The sequence below is a fragment of the Trifolium pratense genome, linkage group LG7, assembly GCF_020283565.1.
Source record: "Trifolium pratense cultivar HEN17-A07 linkage group LG7, ARS_RC_1.1, whole genome shotgun sequence".
In the NCBI taxonomy this organism is placed as follows: domain Eukaryota; kingdom Viridiplantae; phylum Streptophyta; class Magnoliopsida; order Fabales; family Fabaceae; genus Trifolium; species Trifolium pratense.
This window is the reverse complement of record NC_060065.1, coordinates 49,188,426-49,213,658: the sequence shown is the minus strand read 5'-3', so window position 1 is coordinate 49,213,658 and position 25,233 is coordinate 49,188,426. Positions and strand designations below refer to the sequence as shown.

Below are 25,233 nucleotides of genomic sequence, written 5' to 3'. Positions count from 1 at the left end.
ATAACCATATATTTGAGTAGAGCTTTCCCGCTAAAATTATATCCTGAATACCAAAAACACAAAATACCCTATCAAGGACATACTCCAACCAAGTAATATATTCAACAGTTTTTGACAACCCTACTAGACTATGAGCTGCAGAATTTAAAGAATAGTTAACAAATAAAACACTAACTTTTGGCATCCCTTCCATAAGAGTTTTACAATCTTGAATGATGTGATCTATAGTTGCCACAAAACTAACAGAATTAATACGGTTTACAACCACCTTAACATAAGAACAAATCGCGGTTTGAAATTGACGCAGTACGGAAGCGTGAAGGAAAAACAAGCGCTAATCCTATTAGATAAAGGTTTTGGAATCCACCAGATTTCCGGAATCCACCAGAAAGAGTAATTAATCTAGAATCCACTAGACTTCGGGAATCCACCAGAAGGAGTAATTTGGAATCCACCAAATTCGAGAAAAATCTCTGTATTTTTATTCAATCAAAAAGTTGCCTTCAAGGCTACAACAGTTTAACTTAAATAGGAGTGGAAAATAAAAATAACAAATCTCCTAAAAGATTGTAAAAGAAAATAACAAACCTAACTAAATAAAAATAAAAATCCACCTAAAATATAAAAATAACTAATCTAAGTGAAATATAAAAATAAGAAATCAACCTAAAATATAATAAAACTAAATCTAACTAAAATAATAATATACAGAAGAAACCCTCCTACATCAGAAATATGCTTACTTCCTTGGCCATTTATAAACACCATCAGACACCTAGAGTCTCAACAAGGGCTGGTTCCACGGCAATTTTTTCCATTCTGCAAGCAGAAAAAGGAACAGAATCGGGTTGATAATACACAACCATACCCTATTCAGTTGTACCATCAAGAAAACATCCTGCATCAACACATTTTTTTATAGGTTTCATCCCCTAACATAGGAAAAATAACAGCAGCAGGTTACTTAGCATTAAGGTCTTGGACATAAAGGCTTGTTGCAGATGAAATCTCTACTGAGGTAGGGACTTTGTTGTTAAAATCCAATCATGTCTTTCGTGTTTAGAGATACTTGATTAGCTTAGCTGAAAATAGAAAGAGATCTAACTGAATGAAATTTCACAGGCAAGAACATTTTTAGAGCAGAATTACTAGTCAATTGCTTCATCCGTTCATAACAGGAGTACATATAAAACTAAAATTAAAAGAAAATTACAGTTAAAACATAAATACTAGTAATAACTAATCCTAAAAGATAAAACAGAAAAATCCAGTGTGAGACGCCGGAATCACTACTGGTCAGGATGGTTGTGGTGCTAGGTATATATATACATATATGGGACGCCAAGGTCAGCAAAATAGGACCAAATTCCTATGCCTCTTTTTGAGGATGCTGCGACTCTTCGAATTTGAAATCCGCTAGTTCTTGAGCCTGTCGATGTTTAAGTTCGCGCATTTGCGCTTTGTGATGCTGCTCTAAACGTTCACGACTTCCCTCAAACCGCTCATATATCGAAGGAGGATGCTCCTTTCGATGTTGCTGAGCGGCTTGCCATAATGTTGATTGCTCATCCATAATTGGCTCACTCAAATGCAAGTTTCGAGATACATCCTGCATAAAATTTAAACTTGCCATGAGATATTCCTGCATGTCACGGTGTGACAGCGGACGCTCCTGTAATGAGGATGGTTGTCGCCTCTTCCTCGTCCGCCCTCTGTCATTCTCATCATCAATCGGAGTATCTGGACATTTATCCATCCATCCTTGATCAATAACCGCTTTAGGTATCAAATCAACGTCACTCGAATCAATCAAAACTCCAGCATTCTTGCACAATTCATTAATTATACAACAATGACCAAACATCCATGTATTCTTCTTCTCATTTGCCATTTTCACCAAATTATCACTAATCAGCTTTCCAACATTTATTTCTTCTTTATGTAATATAGCTTGCACAGCCACCGCTCTCTGTACTCGAAACTCCGATGAATTCGAACAACTTTCCAAAGTTTGAACTAAAAAAGAACCCCAAGCTTTAGGTATAGGCATCATATCTTTGTGTCTGAACATTGTTGGGTTCCCATTTTCTGTCTTATTTTGCCATTGTGCTCCAGATCTACACAATTCTCGCAAAATCACATCATACTCTTCTCTCGACTTTCCAACAAGCTCATCTCTTCTTCGCTGCACACCACACTCCAGCGGTGTCGGTAATCCGAGTAAATTGTTAATAGCTTCTGCACTAAAATCGACGGTTTTTCCTCTCACAACAGTTGTGTGAGATTCTATATCTTCTTCTAACCGGTAAGCGTTGGCGAAAAACTCTAAGGCGATGGTTAATTTGGATGGTTTGATTAGTGAGTTTAAGGAATCCCAGTTTCTTCTTGTGAGTTCTTCTGTTATTTCTGTTGATTCAGATTGTTTGAAACTGAAGGCTCGTTCGTCGGTGAAACGGAAACCGGATATCTTCTCATAGCGTCTTTGTTGCTCGATTCCTAAAAACTTGGAAGCATTGAATTGAGGAGCACGAGATGATGATGCTCTGTTGATCATTGATGATCTGGTTCTCTTTCTTCCTGACATCGTTAACGATGATGAAGCGTTGAAGAAGAAAGTGTGATGAGATTTTGTGATACAAGAACCATAAAAACGCCTTGCTGTCCTTTGTATTCAGCCTGGCTATCCTCCAATAACTGTAGCAAGAGTTAAAACCAGGGGCGGAAAACTGTTGCTGGTTTTCTAGATTATGTGGTTTTGGTCACTTATGGACCCATATCTTTTTCAATCTTATCTTTATCTTTTCTTTTTTAAAGCCCAAATTAATCATAGGAATTAAGTTAATACTCTCTTTGTTTTAAAACATAAATTAACTTAAAACTATTATATATTTGGAACCAACAGGGCGAATCTCTTCTAGCTTAACCAACTGGCTTGTATATGCAGCATTGTTAAAATTTTCAGGGAGAGTTTGTCACCCATTTGAGTCTCACAAGACTCGAGAGATTAGTTTCTGCAATTACGTGCAGAGAAACGCGATTTACACCAAAAAAAAAAAACTATTATATTTGGGGTACTTCTTACTAGTGGCCAGATATGAAGAGTCATATGCAGTAATGGGAAACAAAGATGTGAAGAAGAAGCTTTCTTCATTGAATAATATTACAAACTTTACATAATTAATCTAATCTAATCTATCATAACTATATAATCTAACAATAATATAATTTAGAAATGAATCAATTGGGACCACAACAGCTCAAGTACATGACAGTCCTCAAAGACTCCTCAGCCTGTTTTGCCTTCTTCTCATCTTTAAATTTGCTAACAACAAGTGAAGAAGATGAGAAATTCTTTGTTTGAGAAAAAGTTCTAACACGGTTTTTAAGGTGCTGATGAGCTTGTCTTAAAGCATAGTTCCATCTGCATATACCAGCTTGATCTTTCAAAGCCTCAACAGCTCCAACACTAGCAGCCACCATCCAGCCTTTGCTTAATGTTGTTGCACGACTCATGTTGATTGATTGATGAATAGTTATCACTGAACAAATTAAGTTGTAGATAGGTTTTTTGGGAAATAAGAAAGTGAGGTTGTTGAATTGATGGAGAAATAAATGAGTGATGACTTATCTTATTTATATGGAAAAGTAGAATAAGATACCAGGTGCTAGCTACAACACTTGGTTTGGAGAAAACAGAGGTTATGTTATGTCTAGTGGTTTTGGAAATAAATAAAACAAAAAAAATAAAATAAAAGAATGTAGCATTATAATGGGGATATACATTGGACCACTTCCTTATCATAAACGTGCCTAATTTTTTTTAATTATCTTTTATGATATGAATATCCTATGTGCAAACCCCTCTAGTGAAATATAATTAAATAGGTAACAATTATTTTTCATAAAAGATTTTTTTGACTGAAATAAGTATTACTGCTACTTTTGACTGAAAAAAGTATTACTACTAATGATTTATTTTTATATTTTGGGATTTAATTTTAACTTGATATCATTAATTTTTTTATAAAAGATATCATTAATTAGAAAACTAAACTTAAAAAAAAAAGTGTGATGAATTTTCTTTGTCTATATTTTTGTTGGAATAAGAATACGAATGTGCAATTCCGTGAGCTTACCTCAATTGATAGAGATATTGTATTATATATATCAAAGTGGAGGTTCGAACTCTGAACACCCTACTTATTTATTTTTAAGGGTGAAATTTTTAGACGAAAGAAAAATTGGAATATGCAAAGTTAGTTCAATTTATCAGTTGTAAAAAAAGAAGAGTAAAACATCTACTGAGATGAAGGATTCAAGTATGAGTAGTTTGTGTCACTTAAATTATTGCTCATAAAGATTGAATGTATTATAGAGGTGACTTATATACTTAATTATCGAACTCGGGTTGTTCCTAACGATCCGTCTTTGGGTGAAATTCATTAACCACTTGAGGTGAATAACTTGGTTTATAATTAGGTTTTTTGAGAACAATGGACAAATTTGTGAGAGAAGCAATTTGTCAAAACTGGTTTGGATATGGCAGGTAGTAATTAAGTTACAATTTATTTACATTTTACATTAATTTAGCATAATTCCCAACTTTACTAATAATCATAATCAGATAGAAAAATTTCTATCTATATTCAACAATTTATCAATCACTTGGAAAACCAATCCATATGCCAAAGCAACAAATAGGATGATGATTCATTCACTTGTTGGACTCAATTAATCTTGTATTGATCTTTCCCTTTCTTATCTTCCTTCAGCGATTAAGTATATGTTTGGTATTATGATGGATACACTACAATTACGTTGATTACCGTAATTTTACAGAAGCTAAAAGTGTAGCTTTTGAAAAATCAAGGTGGATCATCGTGTGGCGTATCCACCGAAACATAGGCTAAATGGAAAATGACATAGTTGAAATATGTGAACTTGTTTAGTTGGGACCCCAACAGCTCAAGAACATGACAGTTCTCAAAGACTCCTCTGACTGCTTGGATTTCTCATCCCTCAATTTGGTTGCAGATGAAGAAGAAGAAAGCTTGTTGTTGGCATGAGACAAAGATCTCATATTGTGTTTAGCATGTTGTTGTGCTGATCTTATGACACTGTTCCATCTGCATATTCCTTGATCCTTCAATGCCTCGACCACTCCAACACATGTTGCTACACTCCATGACCATGCACGGCTTCTTGAACCCATTGTATTAATATTGTTTTGTTGAGATTAATTACTTGAGAAGAATGTAGTGGTAAGTAATTGGGTATGTGTTTGATGATTAATTGCTGATGAGGTAGTGATGAAGAAAATGGACTCTAGTTGTTGTGAATATATAGTGTGTGATAAATAAAAAAGTGCATTAATGAAAAACTAAAAAGGTTTAGTTTAGTTAATTTGGTGAGGAAAGCAAAACTAGAGGCTCTATAGATAGTCTGTTGGTGGGGAAAAAAGGGCACATGGTTTGGGTTTTGTGGGGTGGGGGGGACCCTAATAAAATTTCTCAATCCTTGTATTTGGACTTTACTTGTAATTGTAGGACCATGCAAGTTGCACTTTGCCAATGCTCATTGCACTTATGGATTATTTTGAGTGATTCATTTCATCGGGGTTCGCGGTGTGGTTTAGTTCGGTTTTGAGCATAAAAATTATCCTAATTGCGAGATAAAAATACATGTGGTTTGGTTTGGTTCGGTTGATTTTTAAAAAGTCATCCAAACCAAACCAATGCGGTTTGGATTGGTTCGGTTGGTGCGATTTACAACATAATATTTTAGTACCGAACAATTTTAAACATTAAAAATAACTTGAAGTTCCAAAATAACATTGTAGTACCAATAAAAATTGTTTATCTAATTAATCGGTCTTAAGGGCGGATACAAAGTTTTAAAAATAAAATAAAATTGTTTATCTAAAATAACATTATAGTATCTTACAATTTTAAATATCCATAAGCAAGAACTTGAATTTCCAGAATAACATCACAGTACGGATAAAAGATTGTTTATCTAAAATAACATTATACCAAAATAACATTACAGTACAAAAAATAAAAACAATAAAAGATTGTTTATCTAAAATAATATTACAACACCAAAATAACATTACGGCACAAAAAATAAAAACAACTTGAAGTTCCATTAATTTGGTCGATTGACTTGGTAATTGCGCTATGTATATTGGAATATAAATATATAATAGTAACTTAATGCGGTTTTTGCGGTATCCGCGGTTTTTACAGTTTGCGGTTCAGCAAGAAAGTCATCTAAATACATCCAAATCAAATGCGATTTTCGGTTTGATTTGGTTTGATTTGATTTACGATTTTACTTTTGGATTGGTTCGGATACGATCACCATTCATTTTATCAACGCACACATTGATTGCTTATAGGACATAAACATAATCGTTTGGTATTGTACGGAACCATGGTTTTGAAGGTGTGAGCCAAAAGCTCAAAACCATTGTTATTGTTAACACAATGAAAACCAGCGGACAACAAGATACATAATTTGGTGCAGCTTAAATTCAGTACTTAATTGGACTTATGTGAATATGTATGGGTAATAAGGTATGAGTGTGACAATTCAATTTATAAACAAAAATATAATTAAGAACATGATAACTTGGTGATGTCAATGACTTAATATAATAATAAAAGAAGAACATTATGCAAGCTTATAAAATTTGAATAAGTTATTTTCTTTTAAATAATTCCAGTAAGGTTATGTTAATTTCCTATTGACTAGGATGTAGCATTTTCCACATCGTCCGATTTTTAAAATAAAGAAGGAGGTTAAAAATTAGCTATTGGAGAAGTCTCACATTACTTAATTTTGTGAAGCAGGGGGGAAATCAAGACTATATATTGGACCTAAGTTCTTTGTTTATAATTGCACCGGTCAGTAGCACTTTAAGCTTATATCTGACTTTTTCATTTTTTTCTTGTACTCTTTTATTAGAGTGTTGTGAGATGTAATTAGGTATTTACTTTGGAGAGTGTGAGTGTACTGGGGGCCGTGAGATGGTTGAGGGTAGTCTATGTGTTGTAACAATTTTCACATAGTGATATTCTCTGGTTATTGGTTTAGACAGCGGCAGTGGTTTTTTCTCCGGTTTTGGAGTTTTCACGTTATATTCTTGTGTTGTTGTTTGTGCTCTCTTATTTTCTCTATGCCTATTTTTCCCAACACATCTTAATTTGGCTATACTTGTATGTAGTCAGCCATGTTAGTTTCACATCAGAGAGCCCTTTTTTTAAGGCTAAAAACTCGGCCCCTTTCCTATTCAGCTTTGCCGCCTATTAAGAGAATAGGTCCCGTTCAAGCGGCCCGCCTTTATTCATCTATACCAGCTGCCTGCCACGCATGACCCAATAGGAACGATTTTAGCACCCCTATCTAGATAAGAAGCAGAAACGCACCATCACCTACAACCCTTTCCTCTGTCAGGGACTTCCACAAAATGAAAACGAGCGGCATCGTCGTATGCTCGACATTGGTAATTATCAATCTAAGTCAAGAAAACTGCACTATTTATTTGATGATTTATAGCAATGTGTGAGCAAGTGACAAAATAAATACATTACATAAGTGGAGTCCAAAATTGTTAATCTCTATATTTAATCAGTTACTATCAATTAATTAAATCTTTGTATTTTTACGACTTATTATCAATTTATTTGTGTCGTAACTTGAATTGAATGTTGGGAAAAACCGGCATAGAGAAAATAAAAGAACGCAATCAGCAACACAAGAATATAACGTGGAAACTCCAAAACCGGAGAAAAAACCACGGCCGTTGTCAAAACCGACAACCAGAGAATAAACACTATGTGAAAATTATTACAACACATAGACTTCACTCTCAACCACCCCATGCCCCACTACACCCACACTCTCCAAAGTAAATATTTGAACTACATCTCAAATACTCTTAAACAAGAGCATAAGAGAAAAGCAAAAAGACACAAATATAAACTTAAAGTGTTTACAAGTGTTACTGCTTGGTGCAATTGTAAACAAAGAACTTAGGTCCATTATATAGCTTTGATTTCCTCCTTGCTTCACAATTCTAAGCGATGTGGGACTTTCAATAGCTATTTTTTAACCTCCTTTTTTTTCTTCATTAGCAATGTGGGACTTACATTGCAATCAATTCCAACAATCTCCACCTTGATTGTAATGGTCTTCAATCTTCATTGTCTACACCGACAATCATTATCTTATGCTTCCATTGTCTATACCGACAATCATTGTCTTCACCGACAATCATAATTCTCATTGTCTATACCGACAAATTAAATTATCATACTCCACCATAAAAAGTACACTCCACTTGGAACTAAACCATCCCAAGAATTTTATTCACTTGGAACTAAACCATCCCAAGATTTTGCTTCACTTGGAACCAAGTCATCCCAAGAATTTCATCTCGAAACCTCGCTGAAAATTTATGGTGCAACTTCCATGTTGGCTTTCTCCGGAAGTTCATCAGCCATCGAGATAACCGCGTACCTTGCATCAATGCCAACCAATGCCTGCACGCTATCATCACACACCTTGCATCCATGTCAACCGATGTCAATGTGTCACTTGAACAACTTCAAACATCTATGAAACCACCTCAGGCCATTGTTAGGCTCCAACAATTCCAGTTTAGTTACACCGCCTAGTAAACCTTGTTTAACTAGTCCAACTAAACTCATGTCACTAACAAGTACCCACCCGAAGATCCACAACTTAACCAAAACATGAGAATCACCACTAGTAACAGATGCATAACCAATAATAGTATAACTATCTAACAAGTATCTACCTACTATCTATGCATCAAAGTTCAAGAAAATACCTCGCATTGTGTTAAAAGAAACTCACCCATACCTTGAACCTTACAAGCTTTCCGTCACCAAGATGAACAAATCCACCTTCAACTAGCTATAGGGATTCAAAAGTATTTCTTCTTCAACCACATGTGATAGGAGCTTCCAAAGTCCATATGACTCAACACTCCACCGATTCTCAACTTCCACTAGCACCTTCGCATCCTCATAATAAGTTGTTGTTTCAGACGTAACCCGAGTATTCTTAGCACCGCCTCTCCAGACTGATGTCGAGTATTATTACCACCGCCTCTCCAAGCTGACCTTGTGTAACCCTGATTGCATCAACACATCCTTGACTTGATTTTCTATAAGCCAAACATCAATTTTCTCTAGCCTAAACTTCACAGCAGAACTCCCTCCTCCTGAATCAAACCAAGAGCTCTGATACCAGTTGTTGGGAAAAACCGGCATAGAGAAAATAAAAGAACGCAATCAACAACACAAGAATATAACGTGGAAACTCCAAAACCGGAGAAAAAACCACGGCCGTTGTCAAAACCGACAACCAGAGAATAAACACTATGTGAAAATTATTACAACACATAGACTTCACTCTCAACCACCCCATGCCCCACTACACCCACACTCTCCAAAGTAAATATTTGAACTACATCTCAAATACTCTTAAACAAGAGCATAAGAGAAAAGCAAAAAGACACAAATATAAACTTAAAGTGTTTACAAGTGTTACTGCTTGGTGCAATTGTAAACAAAGAACTTAGGTCCATTATATAGCTTTGATTTCCTCCTTGCTTCACAATTCTAAGCGATGTGAGACTTTCAATAGCTATTTTTTAACCTCCTTTTTTTCTTCATTAGCAATGTGGGACTTACATTGCAATCAATCCCAACATTGAAATTGTAGCTAGGACCATGCAACTTGCACTATGCAAATGTTCATTGCTCATGTAAGTGCAATGTTGCTTACTTGTTTTTCTGAGTGCTCCATCATATATATCCTCAAAGCACACTAACACATTGCTTATAGGATAGGATAGGATAGAATCTGTTAGTACTGTACGGAACCACGGTTTGGAATTTAGGAGCAAAAACTAAAAGCGCAAAACCATTGTAAACAACACAATGATATAAATATATTTGGACCTATGTGGATGATAAGGAAGGTGTGAGAATTCAATTGGAAAATAAATGTGTATAAATATATATTTTTGAGAAATAATAACTTGTGATGTCATTAGCTTAATAAGATATTAAAAAATTAACATTAGATTATGCTTATACAAATGGAATAATTAAGTTGTGTAAGTTATATTTTCTTATAACTAATTCTAGTGGTGTTGTTAGTTAACTTCCTATTGACTAGGATTTACTAATTATCCATGTTAAGTCAAGAAAACTGCACAAGTTACTTAGTACTCCATATTTGCTATCCTTAAACAATGGTGTCACAGTAAGTGTAGTTCATACTATATGATAAAAGCTATTTTAAAAAATGTTGAGTCAAATTCAATTGAAAAGCTATTTTTAACACTTATACATGAATCTCATTTCTTAGCTTCTAGGTAGCATAGGAATATGATAATATTTGGATAATAATCCCTTGCCATTATTACATGTCTCAAAAATATTTACTTTCAATACTATCTAATGTGAAGACTATAGGTTTGATTATAGTTAATAAATTCATCGTTGTCCGTTTTTTGAACGGTCTAAATTTTAACACTAAAATTTTCAATTAAACAAAAATTAAAAATTGCCATAAATTTGAACCGTTTGATCGAGATTAGATGATTCTGATCTGATTGCACTTGACTTGATTGCATGGTATAGTGTCCGCATCTAATCCAAATTTAACTTGAAGAGTTCAAAATTGAAGGAAAATAATTGGCTTAACTACACATTTGGTCCCTTACGTTTATTTTAGGTTTCAATTTGGTCCCTTACGTTTAAAAAATATCAATTTGGTCTCTTACGTTTATTTTATGTTTCAAGTTAGTCCTTTCCGTTAGTTTTGTCACTAACACCGTTTGAACAGTACACGTGTCAGCGTGTCCAAGTGCCACGTGTCAGTTCACATATGCAAATTGACTGCCACATGTGACAAAATTGACGGAAAGGACTAACTTGAAACCTAAAATAAACGTAAGGGACCAAATTGATACTTTTTAAACGTAAGGGACTAAATTGAAACCTAAAATAAACGTAAGGGACCAAATGTATAGTTAAGCCAAAATAATTTGAAAGTAAATTCATATCACAAAATGTTTCATAAACAAATTAAGCTAAGACAAGTTTTCATTGATAGCAAATTTACAATACTCGCATCTAATCAACCCTAATACACACGCACCAATTTCAATAGTGCTGTTTAACTTTTGAACACTTAGCTCTCAAGTTTTATACAGTCGCATCTAATCAACCCTAATACACACGCACCAATTTCAATAGTGCTGTTTAACTTTTGAACACTTAGCTCTCAAGTTTTATACAGAAATACATGGCTGAATTTATATCAGTGACACCATATTTTTCTGTGATGCTGAATCATGCCATTTTTTCCATATCTTATTCTAAGTATTTGGACCCCAAGTGCTTAAGAACATGACTGTTCTCATAGACTCCTCTGCTTTCCTCTGTTTCTCATCACTCAACTTTTTTGAAATTGTTGAAGAAGAAGGAGTCTCAGCTAAGGATCTCATTTGATTCTTGGCATGTTGTGTTATTGATCTCATAATTTTGTTGTTCAATTTGCAATAACCTTGATCCTTCATTGTTTCCACCAATCCAACACTTGTTGCTACTACCAAAGCTCCTCTTGTTGCACACATATTTGAAATTGAAACTAACTATAATTTCACTGTTTTATGATATCAATAGTTGAAACTTGAATAATTGAATTGAAGGTTTACTATGACAAGTGGTGAGTTATGACTTGTTGCTTATATAGATAAATTTAGAGTAACACTATATGTATATTCTGTTGATATTAATTTTTGTTACAATACTAGTGGTTTTGGACTATATAGGCTAGATATGCACGTGGTTTTGCAATAAGCCCATAATATAGCTAATTTGGACCCGTAGTTTTTGGAGTGATACCATTGTTTATTGCCGCCCTACCTACTGATTACTCAAACATTGTCCGCGATTTAAGTAGCGGATGATTTTTTTTCTTTTCTCAAAACACTCTATTTTTAAACATCCGCTACTTAAGTTGCGGATGTATAAAAATAGGATGCGCGAATAACCAGTAGAGTGACAAAAGTAACTCTCTTGTTTATTTAATAAAGACATAAAGGATATGATGGGGTGGGGGCATATTAAGAGGGGTCACATTAAGTCTCGTGTTAGTTTAGAATTGAAGGAAAAAGATTGAAACAAGTACTACGTATCTGGGATAGGTCACATACACTTCTAGTATTGTACATTTTTTGTCCTTTATTGGATGATAATTAAGGAGTGGAATCAAGATGACTTCAGTCTTTGCTTATTCACCTAATATGATATTAGAGATGTTTGGGGGGTTTTTGATATATGAGATGACAAAATTCCTCTAAATGTAGTTGTGCAAAAACCGCTGGCTAGGAGCCCCAGTTCTTTTTTATTTTTATTTTTATATATATAGAAATTTTTTAGAGCAACATCGTCACAGTCAGTTTAATGCAAAAAAAACTTTAAACCTAACAAAGACTTACAAAGAGATTTGTATTCTCTTGTATATGATTATCTACATTTCATATTTAGACCCCATTTGGATTATCGTCTATGAGTGATGATTCATAATGAAAAAAAATAATTTGAGAGAGAGAGAAATAGTATGAGATGATTCAAATCCACGTATGTACTTATTATATATGATGAAGTTTGAATGCTTCTATGTCACTTTATGTGCCAGGTCGTTTCATATAAAATAAAATTTTAGCTTCAATTGGACTTTTATTAATGGACATTAAGATTGCTTATAAAAAAAATGGACATTGAGATTGATGCCTCTCTAATTAACAAGGGTGTCTCCGAGTTTTAGGAGACTCTGTGCAAAATATAAAAGTGGCCTCTTAATAAATAAAAAATTTAAAAAAATTATCGATTTAAATTGCATATAATATAAAAAAAAAAAATCTTGTAAACATATAAATTATCAATATTAAATCTTGCATTAAATTAAATGGAACAAGAAATACAAAATAATTATCTTTGTATATAACGTCTAAAAGGAACATCATAATCTAAGATTAAAATGGACTAGAACTATATTTACGAGTATAGATAACTAATATATTGATACTCATATGATATTTATGAACATTAACAATATATAACTATTATTTTATGGCCTAAAATTTAATCTATTAATATACATATGATATTTTATAGGTATAAATAATATATAAGTAATACTATAGGACCTCAAAATTTTGAGTTGAGGCCCTCAAAATTTTGAGGCCCTATGCCATCGCACACCTCGCATATGCTTCTAAGCCGCCTCTGCTAATTAATAATTCATTGCACTAAATATATATATTTTTTTTAAAGACAAAAACAAACAAACATATGATGGGATTAATGATTATATTAGTTCCTAAAAGCTTAAATACCAGACTTTCTGATTAGAACTCTTTTAGAGTACCCCAGTTCACTTTATAGTAACATTTTATAATATTTTCTATCGGATAGTTATTACTTTATGGACAAAACTCTACTTCTAATCTATCAGTTGTTAAAACAAAACCCTATAAAGAATTATAATGAAGTCTTTAAAAGAAGAATACTAAATTTGTTAAATTATTATTTTTTTAATATGAGATTTGAATCTAGATTTTGGAAAAGAGTTTAATTGTTGTGCACTATAGTAAAGATTCTTTATATATATATATATATATATATATATATATATATATATATATATATATACTTCCTCCGGTCCTTTTATAAGGAATATTTTGAAAAAATTATACAATCAAGAAAACACATATTGTAAATAGTTATTTTCATTTAATACTCTTATAAATTTTAATTTATTCCTTGTATACCCTTATTTAATTACTCTAATTCAACTAGCTTACTTATTTTTAATATTCTCTTTCATAATAAATAAGGACATAAGTGAAATTAAACTTTAAAACATTTGAAAATTGGTCAAATTTTCTTATAAAAATGATCAAATTTTTTTCTCAAAGTGTTCCTTATAAAAATGACCGGAGGGAGTATATATATATATATATATATATATAGGGAGTGTATCCGGTGAGAACTGATAAATATTATGAGAAATGAGAACTATTGATAATAACCATTAGATTTAACTAACGTATCAGATTAAAATTATCTCACTCACATAAAACCTCACGTGATCATACTTGTGTAGATTGAAAAATCTTCTTAGATATAATATTTCCTAATTTATTCCTATAATCTTTCTTAATTTAATTTATTATTAACTCAGAAACTGTTCACTAATTCTATTCTAACACTTGAACATTCATTCGGCTTGTTCAATTCCCTCTAAGAAAATATTGGATATTTGTCTTTCTAGTTTTTTTTCTTGGCTTTTTTGTGTTCATGTTTGAGGTTTTTGAGATAGAAAATGGACAATAATTCTAACCCAAGATGTGTGCATTTGTTCAGCTGAACAAAATGAAAAATTACCATAACAATTAATTAAATACAGCAACACATAAGTCATGTTGGTGCTTTCTTGAGGAGAGGCATCGAGTCAAGTACTTGTGAATTTTTAATTTGTGACAAAGTTGTTGACGGTATGGAATTGATTAATTGGTTGCATGTTGTTTGATTTGCACTCCTAGCTTGATGTTTTGTGTTTCTAAATAATTTTTTGCAAAAGAACCAGTGGTATATATATTAAGCGTAATGCTTTTGGTTATAAAAAAAAAAAAAAACTATATTCGTGAAATTAAGAGAAAATTGTATCACGACATTGTTGTGTTAAAAAATTGAACAGAGAAGTAAAAATTTATTTAGGTAAGTTTTGAAGGAGTTGCAAATGAATTAGGAAAGATTATATATAAGAAGATTTTTCAATCTGCACAAATAAAATCACATGAGATTTTAAGGGAGTGAGAAGATTTTAATCTGATACGTCAATTAAATCTAATGGTTACTATTAATAGTTCTCATTTCTCACAATAATTACCAGTTCTCACCAGATACACTCCTATATATATATATATATATATATATATATATATATATATATATATATATATATATTTGGTTTATATTTATATTTTATTATAATACGCATTTATAACTAAATTTAACTTTTAGGCTTTTAATCCAAAATTTTTAGGTCTACCCTTAGGCCGACCATACTGAAAATCAGAAAATGTCATAATCAAAAGAAAAATGTTGAAGAGGTGCTCACACACTTAAAGAAATTAAGGTGCTTGAAAGAGACCTTTTAAATAATGACAGGATCAAATACTTTGCACTTGGCATAGTCCATAAATTATCTTACGTAGAAAACAAATCAAAAACAAAAACTTAAAAAATCAATAAACTCATAATACGACAATGAAAGTTATAATATGACAATTGTACATACATCTCTATATTCTCCATACCATACCATACCATACCATACCATACCATACCATACCCACATTTTCAAAATATACTTCAGTCTTCTGAAAACCATCAAATTCTACCATACTTCTTCTTTTCATTTTTTAGAAAGTATCCAACACTTATTTTTTTGTATTTCGAGTATAAATGAATGGAAACAAAATTTCAAAACACAAATTATTTTTGGAAGTTAAAATTAATAAAAAAAACGAAATTTGAATATTAAATTGTGAAATAAAAAATGTTTCATAAATTAATTTTCGGAAAATTAAAAAATTGAGTGTTTGGGCATTTTATTAATAGCTGTATTTTATGCATTTTTGAGAATGGAGGGTGTGTTGACAAAAAAGTAAAGGCAAGTGTGGTTTTTAAATTGAAGGGTGTAGGTAGAAATAAGATAAAAATTATCCGTGTTTTTTCCTAGCCCAAGCCCATTTATCATTGGTCCATAATAATGCGTTGGAATCCTCTCCATTGGTCAAAATGGAGAGTTTTATTTGGAGAGAGACAAACACAATTTTTTAAAATTTTGTTTAAAAAGTTGTAATAATAGAAGAACTCACTTCATAGGAGATCCATTGCTATTTTTTTTTCTTTTCGAATAGCTTAGTGGCTAGACTCTCACACATTTAAATATGGAGAAATGTGAAATTCGGGATTCGAACCCCGATCACTCCAATAATATCTCCGATAACTACCATTTGAGCTACACTTATGAGACACTACTCTCTTTTTTTATCTTGAGAAATAAAGAACATCTCAACTTAAAATTACATGTAATGACCATAGAAATCCTTTTTGATACACGAGTTTTTATGTGTGTGTATATATATATATATATATATATATGCATCTGTCAAGAATTGAACTCACGACTAAATGGTTAAAAAACTCCAAATATTTATCAGAGTTAGATTTATTTCCACATGTTTGATTAGATGTTATGAAGTATTGTTTTGTCAAATACAGTATGTTAGTTAATTAGAAGCTCAAAATGCATGAAAAGGAGAATATTGAACAATATATATATGCCATTATTTATTTATATATCTGGTGTCTTAAGCTTTTAAATTAAGATGTTATATTCAATTCATTTGTGTGAATGTGTGTTTTTATAGTGTCATCTTGATCCCCCAATATATATAGGGAGTGGATTCTCTCATATAAGAATTCATCCGGTGAAATCTGAACAATATCATAGTTAAAATAAATAAAAATGAAAATAGTTTGTTTAAATGGTCAGGATTAACGGTAAAGAAAAAATAAATGAAAAGTACAATGGTGAGGATTCCCCAAAATATATGGTTTGGAGTCTAAGTCTACTCTTCCAATATCAATCTTTTGAAAAGTGAATAAAAGAATCATAATGTACGGGTTACGTAATGAGTATTTTCCAATTATTATGTTTGGATTTAACTTACTAATTAATCAACACATGAGTCATTATGTACTATTTTGGATAAAGATGGACAAGCTCAACATAAATATCAAGCAACTAGTCTTTTGTACTTCAATCTCACCATCTCCATTATTTTATATACACACATGGATCTAGATTTGATCCAGTAGAAAAAGCATGTGATTATACGCCGTAACCAATCTCAGTCATTAATTTTACATCAAACCGTTTAAATAGCATATTACATATGCACTAAAATAATTCAGATCATTAATTATAATCTGACGGCCGATGTTTATAACCGCGTTGACGCAATGTAAGCAAAAAAAAATTGTTTCCCAACCATAATACATATAGACAACCATAACATATTAACATATACCACTCAATCCAAGTCTGTCTCTAAATTTTTACAAACAACTATCAAATATTATAAGCACTGATTAAGAAAAAAGAGAGAAAACATGACAAAAAATTGGAGAGGATCAAAATCCCTGCACAACACTCACATAAAAGGAAAATAGGAATTAGTTTTTATTGTCTTATTATTTTTTTACATTTACAAAGCTCTATGAACATTTAACTACTACTACATGCATACATATATTTTCAAAAATCACTACTATACTACTGGGCAAAATATAAAAGTACAATATATATAAAACATTAGCTATAATATAATTTAACCTTCACCTTTAATTTGGACCCCAGCAACTCAAGTACATCACAGTTCTAAGAGATTCCTCAGCTTTTTTAAACCTATCAACATTGTTGTTGTTAGCATCACGGTTGTTTGATTTGGAAGGACATATTATTGTTGAGGAGCCTTTGTGAGAACTAATGAAGTTTTTTCTTTGTGATCCATTTTTGATTCCTTCTTCCATGTTTGAAACCACTTGTAGATTTTTTCAACTCATATATATTATGATCAATTCCTTATTAGTAAATCTTTTCTAATTTTCACACTTATGTTATGTTAGCTCACTCCTAATTTTTTTGGAAAGAGTGCTAGCTAGATGGAGATTAGATTTGGGACCAAGAAGATTAATTAAAGAAAACAACAACTTGCTCTAAAATTAAGAACATAAAAGAGAGAGAGAGAGAGATGAGACATCAACTACTTAGTCATTTAAAGTGAGGTATTGTCTTGTATTATATACACAAATAGAAATGATACAGCTATTTGTTTTTTTGTTTAGACATAAATTATAAAAAATGTTATAATTTTAATAAACTGCAAGTGATCATGTTGGCATATTATTATAAGACTGATTAAATTTTTAAAATAATTATCATGATTAAACTTTTTATTTTTAATGATCTACTCCAATAAATAGAGAGATATTTGTCTCGTAAGTATAATTTAGTTATTAACTGTAAAAAAATAAAAATTGTTAGTAGCATAGATAGATTTAGCCACAGACTTAATGATCTATAGTGGGAGGGAAAATGTTGGATACTATTCTATCAATATTTATTTGTTAAAAAAAAGTTTTATTGAACTATATTTCTTTTTTTAAAATTTTACATAAACTAGAGTATTCATAATTTTTATTTTAATAACTTTTACGTAATTTAGGTCGGATGTTATGACCGAGGTTCGAACATCGGTTCCTCCACTAAGTTTTCCATATGTCTTGCTATTTTGTCTATGTATAAAAAAATCTTTATTTTTTATATTATTTTCAATTAATTTATTTCTAATATAAATATACATAAAACTCAACATCTCAGTCTCTGTGAACTTAGTGCAATTGGTATAGACATTACTCCATCCGTCCTAAAATATAAGGAAAATTTGGTCAAACAAAATTTAGTCCAAATTGTTAATCAAATACATCAACTTTCTTTGACCAATTTTCCTTTATATTTTGGGAAAAGGAAGTACAGTATATATATATAACGCTGAGTTTCAAATCACAACTACACTTACTCACCTTAAAGAAAAAATTTATAACTACTAAACCACTTGAAAAAAAAACTCAAGATAACCAAAAACGTTTAGCTTGGCCTTTCGCCTTTGCTAGTATAGCTTGAATCTAAAAAATTTAGTATTTTTTCTTTTTACAGAACTTGAATCACGATATGTTTACTTTTTAATTTTTTAATTCTTAGTTCAAATTAATTTAGCTATCCAATCCTATAGTATTGTCTTTTTATTAGTATAGTATATAAAAAAATTCTTTAAAGTTAAAAAAATAACTCATTGTCATTGATTATTGTTGTTTCAGAATTTGATGCAGTTCCTGTATCACGCGGTCCAACAAGGTGGTGGTGAGTGTCTATATTGTATGCCCCTTTCATATCTGAAGAAGAAGAAGAAGATCACTCCAATCAAACTTTGCTCTTATCCATTCCAAACCATGCCACCTACAATACTTTGACCAATTCATTTTCCCTCTTTCTTTATTCACCGTACAGTGTTACTGGTATTTCTTTTTTCTTTTCTATTTTTATACAAATCTTTAACCCTAACATAAATTGAGAATAATTGTCCATATGACACCAATTAAATTCAGTCAATTATAGTCAACTTTTTTGTCAAACAAGTAGTCATTTTTTAATCACAAAGTAATTTTGACTACTTTAATTTTTAAATTAATTATATTTTAGGTATTATATTCTACGAATTTACATTTAGGTCTTAATTGCAATTAAATTTTGTTGCTTCTTCAAATTTTTTAGGAGTTTCGTCTCAAACAACTTTCTTCTTCTTCTTCTTCTTCTTAAAGCTTTCAATCTCCGCCGCAGCCTCCACAACCGTCATGTTAGGAGATTCTCCAGCTTCTCAGCTTTTGTGTTATCCGATGTCAATCTTTACCACAGCCTCCGCCACGGATCTACCAGATTTCTTCAAGATTCTAAAACCAGTGATTTTCAATTTCATAGATGTTATGTTTTTTAACGTGTTATTTCCTGATGTTTTTGAGCGTATTTAAGAGAAACAGTGATCTTGTTGAAGGAATAATCACAAGTGAAGCGGCGACGGCGACAAACAATTTGGTTGCTGATGATTGTACTTGTAAGAATGGAGAAAGTAGTCAAAATTTGGTGGCTGAAGCATACTCGTAAAATTTGGTGGCTGAAGCATACTCGTAAAATTTGGTGGCTGAAGAGTGAAGCGACAGATTAGGAACCTAAAATATAATTAATGAAAATTAGTAATCTAAAATATAATTAAATGAAAATAAAAGTATTCAAAATTACTTTGTGGTAAAAAATTACTTATGTTTGACTTAGATACATGTGGATGAATTTGATTGGTATCATGTCAACATAGGACAACTACCCTCAATTTATAAAAGGGTAGAGAAGTAGTCATTTTATTATAAGAGTTGAAGTTTAAATTGTAATTTTTTTACTTTTCCATATTTAAAATGTAGAAGTCTAAAGCCACAAGATTTGGTTTAGTGGTGAGGGGTTTGGGTAGTATGCTATAGCTCTTGGGTTCGATCCACAAAATTTTTTAACATTTTCTTTTTAAGATGTGAATCTTTTTTACGCAGCCTCCACCACCGTAAAATTTGGTGGCTGAAGCTTGCTGTGATGAAATTTGATGGTAAAGTGACGCGTTTACACAAATAGCCTAGAATATAATTAAAGAAAATTAATAACCTAAAATATAATTAATTGAAAATAAAAGTAGTTAAAATTACTTTGTGGTAAAATATTATTTATGTTTGACATGCAAATAAATTTCATTAGTGCCACATCAACATATGGCATATACCCTCAATTTATGTGAGGGTTGAGAAGTAGTCACCAAAAATTAAGGTTAATACATTTAAATATCATTGATCTTAATAAGTTTTAGAAGATATTTTTACTTATAATTAAGTTCAGAGGAAGTAGCATCATATATGTATAATTTTTTTTTATTTATTTATCTTAATGTCTGAAAAACAAAATCTAATTAAAACTCTGCTACCTATTTTTCATTTTCATCTTTTTTTTTTTGTGTGTTGGTTTCCAAGTCGAATCTTGTACTTCAAAGGTTTGAAGAATGAACTTCTAATCAATAACACAATAGGAAACAACCGGTATTTTCCATTTTCACTAAAAATGGAAATCTAAAACAATAGAAAGTTAGTTAGATTGGATGATTTTCAGGCTTTTAATATGGAGTTTGGCACACACCCAAAAAGTGACATAAAAATTACCAATAAGAAAAGGAGAATATTTTAAAATTGGGATTGATCAAGTCAAACATAGTTTCCATGCACTAACAAGATGTTAAATAAAATCAAGGAAACTAACCACGATAATAAATCTGGTTTGATTTTCAGCTCAATTGTAAACTACATGTGAAGATTTTTTTGAAAAGCAATAGTCCGTCATAGTAAATACTTTCATGATGTTTTAAGCTAAAAATCAGTGTGACTAACAAATTTCAACGTGTCATTATGTGAGCGACTCCTTACAATGTCGACAACAAAAAGGTTTCGGTTTCATTTTTTTGGACTTCACAGTGTGGATAAGCTTTTTTGTCTTCTTCTTTTTCCTTATACACTTGTTTCGTTTCAAACCAATGCACCTTTCCTCTGAATTTTGTCCTTCCATTCCATGAAGGATTTTTTCTGAAACTCATTGCCTCAACTCTACTCTCTCTTTGTATTCCATTTTCTAGTTATGGCTGCTCTAACTTCTCTCTCATTCTCAGCAACAACTCAATGCTCACAGAGAAAATCAACTCTACCTTCTTCTTCTACTCGTTTCCTTGCTTCCAGTTCTGATTTCTTTGGAATTCGGATAGATTCCTCTTACTATCATCATGTTGGTGTTAGAGCTGCCAATTCTTCATCTAAAATGGTTATTCAATGCATGTCTTCTGTCACAGGTTTGTGACTTTGTTAATTTTGTTCCGAATTACTCCCTCCGTTTCAAATTACTAACAATAAATTAAGAAAGTGTATTTTTCTAAAACGACAAGTAATTTTTTGAAATGGAGGGAGTATGTTTTATTCTCTCCATGTTGTTGAACTTTCTCATGCCTTAAAATTTAGATCCTGTTTTGAGCTATGCATACAAATAAAATGTCCTCTTACTTAGACATTAGGCTCCAAAGACTAGAAGAGAATATTTATGTAATAAATTTCAAGTATGTTTAGACTTTTTTGTTGACAAGACCCTATTTTGAGCTATTGTGGGTTAGTTTCTTTTAGTTGGTTTTTTGCATTAATGATTAGGAATTAAGCTGATTAGATCATATATACTCTTTCGGGATCCTTTTTGGCGAGTTTTGGTTTAATTAGAGAGCATTTCCAATGGCGGTATCATAGAGGGTTTCCAAGCAAGATGAATTTGTACCTTATTTTTCATCCCTATTGGAAGGAACTAGAAAAGTCGGTAGCATAAATTTTCAGCAGATATCTAAATGGTGAGTTCTATGGCGAACCACGTTGATAGCTGGTTCATGATAGACCAATATTCAAAACTCAGTCAAAAACTCTTAACGCCAACGGACAATGCCCCTCTGAAGTAGAGCTTTCAGTCCTCCATGTCTTTACAACTGAGACAGTGACCATATCAATGTTGGTTTGACAAAAATAAGGAAAAATGAACAAGTTGAGTTTTGAGGTGCATATTCATTTTCCTCTATTTTTGTTGAACCAATACCGATCAAGTCATTGTCTCAATCGTGATGATGAGAGGATTGAGAGCTTCTATATTCGAGAGTTGATGATGTCTATTGTCATTGAAATTTTCAACAATTTTCAAGTACCAGTCTACCATGAACCTCCAATCTAAGTAAAATTTGCCTAACTTAGGTAAAAGAGTGCATGACATGGCATGGAAAGTTTTACATTGGGTTTGTTTATTTTTCTAGCACCTATTGCAAAAATGGGAAGATTATTATTAATGAATAAAAGAAGAAAATGCACCTTATTATCAATAGTTGGTCATGGGTTATCATCTACTGCAGATGTTCCAAGTGTTTCCGAGACAAAGTTGAATTTCCTAAAGGCATATAAACGACCAATCCCAAGTATCTATAACAATGTGCTGCAGGAGCTCATTGTCCAGCATCATTTAATGAGATACAAGACATCATACCGTTATGATCCTGTATTTGCTCTTGGTTTTGTCACTGTTTATGATAAACTCATGGAAGGGTATTCTAGTGAAGAGGAACGAGATGTCATCTTCAAAGCTTATATTAATGCATTGAAGGAAGATCCGGAACAATACAGGTTATATGATTGACTAATTTAGCTTTTCTTTATTGTTCTTTATTTCCCTCCGCTATCCTTGAGCCAAACCATTGATTTAATGATTGAAAATAATAATAAGAATAAGGACTGTAAGCAAGCCACTGCAGACTATGTTCACCAGAATCTAGGTTTCAATGATAGTATTACTATTATTGATATCTTTGATGATTATTCCCAATTGTTATAATTGCCACCTGGTTCAAAAGTAAAAGATACAAAAGCAGCGCAAACATAGACCATAATATTTGAACACGGAGTTTGGCCAATTGTGCCTATGTCTCCAATTGCACAGCAGCTGCAGTACCTTAAACAACCTTTCTATTATCACTGGAAGTTTAAGGTTTACAAAGTAAAACGCGTGTTTAAATACTATGGTCCAATTTACAACATTACTCTTGAACCGTACCATGGGGGCTTCACCCCATATGTCCCCTAGTTGCAGACCCACATACGTTTCGGCTGCGACCTGCCCACTTATCAGCAAACTGTTATGCATACCCAGCACCAACAGGAAAAAAAATATTAACTTTAATTTGCAGACGTTTTATTTTACACTCTACAGAATAGATGCACAGAAGTTGGAAGAGTGGGCTAGGACTCAAAACTCTACTTCCCTGGTTGAGTTTTCATCCAAAGAAGGAGAAATTGAAGGGATATTAAAGGATATTGCACAAAGAGCAGGAGGAAAGGGTGAATTCAGTTATAGTCGTTTCTTTGCAGTAGGACTTTTTCGCCTTCTTGAGTTGGCAAATGCGACAGAACCAACAATTTTAGACAAGGTAGCCCAATTCATTCAACCCATCATGCATGACTTATATAATTTGAATTAATTTAAATGGTTTATCATAGTTTCTTGCTTTAGAATTATTTTAAGTTGAACCTATGTATGGTCTAGTTCTCCTGTTAACAAGCTTGCAAGCGACAAGTCTAGCAATTCAAACATAGTTTGAAGTGATTAAAAATGGACTTAACCTGATATGTTTTCCTCCCATGATTAATGAATGTTTGGAAGACTTATGATAGTTAATATTTGGTGTCAAAATAATAGCTTACTGCGGCTTTGAACATCGACAAAAAAAGCGTTGATCGGGACTTGGATGTGTATCGTATGCTTCTTTCCAAGCTGGTTCAAGCCAAAGAGCTGCTAAAGGAATATATTGACAGGTAGACACTAAACACTTCATTGCCCTTCAGTTGTTCTCATTCTCTTTGTTGTCACGGCTTTCCATTTTGAATTTGATATAACTGTGGTTATTTATAAGTCTGCCAAGGGTGTGTTGCGTTTTATGGTAGAGATCATCATAATTGATTTTCTCTCCTATCAAGTACATATCTTGTTAGTATCAAGTAAAGTTGATATTGCTTTTAAACCTCGAATTTGACTAGACATGATAAAAAGTCACGTTTGCAATGAGTAAAAACACAAACATCCTTATTTTTGAGACAGATCCAACATTCTATCCTATGTATAACCAACTGGGAACTTGCCTCAAGCTAATAAATTTATAATTCTAGTGTTGAATGTCAGTCTGAAAATGGGGCTATTTTACTGCCGAGATCTGACACAATCTGATATTCCATCTATAAATCTGAATATGCCATTACAAGTCAATGTCTAATAGATGTGACAGATTTACAGTTACAGCTTGATGGTTGTTCTCAGCAAGATTTTGATTCATTGAAATGTTTTTTTACTCCAGGGAGAAGAAGAAAAAAGAAGAAAGGGCGCAACCACAGAAGGCTAATGAGGCCGTTTCAAAATGTTTGGGACAACAATTGTCTGTTATGTAGCTATGGTCTTCGGAAACAATCTTCAAGTGAAGATTTCCTTGACATGCCTTTTCTTAATCTACTGAGTTAGATAAGCAAGAATCAGCATGATTTCTCATACAGTACTTGGTTTAAATTGTGGTATTTGTTCTGCTAAAAACCACAATTAGTTCACCCTTCTAACACGATTTGCATGTATTTTTTATTTTTTACTTTGCAGTCACAAATGTATTTTGCAGTTCTAATAAAAAGCAAGCCTAAAGGCATACATTCTGAGTAAATAATTTTATATTTCGGTGAACTTACTATTCTCAGTTACTGGTTTACACCAGCATTTGCATTTTTCTCTTTTTATTTTTAAGTTATACAGTCGTCTGTTCTTTTGTTACAGGGCCTTATGCATGGGGTGTTCCCTCAG

The 25,233-nt window shown here is 32.2% G+C and overlaps 3 protein-coding genes across 3 annotated transcripts; 1 reads left to right on the top strand and 2 right to left on the bottom strand.

Moving 5' to 3' along the window:
- Positions 1-1,131: 1,131 nt before the first annotated feature.
- LOC123898668 lies at positions 1,132-3,513 on the bottom strand. The gene has a single exon (XM_045949681.1). The coding sequence runs from the start codon at positions 3,511-3,513 to the stop codon at positions 3,238-3,240; it is 276 nt and encodes a 91-aa protein (XP_045805637.1). The 3' UTR covers positions 1,132-3,237.
- A 1,040-nt stretch (positions 3,514-4,553) lies between these two features.
- LOC123898404 lies at positions 4,554-5,297 on the bottom strand. The gene has a single exon (XM_045949339.1). The coding sequence runs from the start codon at positions 5,210-5,212 to the stop codon at positions 4,946-4,948; it is 267 nt and encodes an 88-aa protein (XP_045805295.1). The 5' UTR covers positions 5,213-5,297; the 3' UTR covers positions 4,554-4,945.
- A 16,006-nt stretch (positions 5,298-21,303) lies between these two features.
- LOC123896838 (protein THYLAKOID FORMATION1, chloroplastic-like) lies at positions 21,304-25,116 on the top strand. Its single transcript, XM_045947241.1, has 5 exons — positions 21,304-21,670; positions 22,757-23,024; positions 23,608-23,824; positions 24,094-24,209; positions 24,746-25,116. The coding sequence occupies exons 1-5, from the start codon at positions 21,463-21,465 to the stop codon at positions 24,834-24,836; spliced, it is 900 nt and encodes a 299-aa protein (XP_045803197.1). The 5' UTR covers positions 21,304-21,462; the 3' UTR covers positions 24,837-25,116.
- Positions 25,117-25,233: the final 117 nt, after the last annotated feature.

Bases quoted from the DNA above. Each gene is read 5' to 3' on its own strand.
- LOC123898668 (XM_045949681.1), bottom strand. From the start codon at position 3,513: ATGAGTCGTGCAACAACATTAAGCAAAGGCTGGATGGTGGCTGCTAGT.
- LOC123898404 (XM_045949339.1), bottom strand. From the start codon at position 5,212: ATGGGTTCAAGAAGCCGTGCATGGTCATGGAGTGTAGCAACATGTGTT.
- LOC123896838 (XM_045947241.1), top strand. From the start codon at position 21,463: ATGGCTGCTCTAACTTCTCTCTCATTCTCAGCAACAACTCAATGCTCA. The intron at 23,825-24,093 runs GTAGCCCAATTC...TCAAAATAATAG, and splicing joins AACCAACAATTTTAGACAAG to CTTACTGCGGCTTTGAACAT. The intron at 24,210-24,745 runs GTAGACACTAAA...TTTTTACTCCAG, and splicing joins CTAAAGGAATATATTGACAG to GGAGAAGAAGAAAAAAGAAG.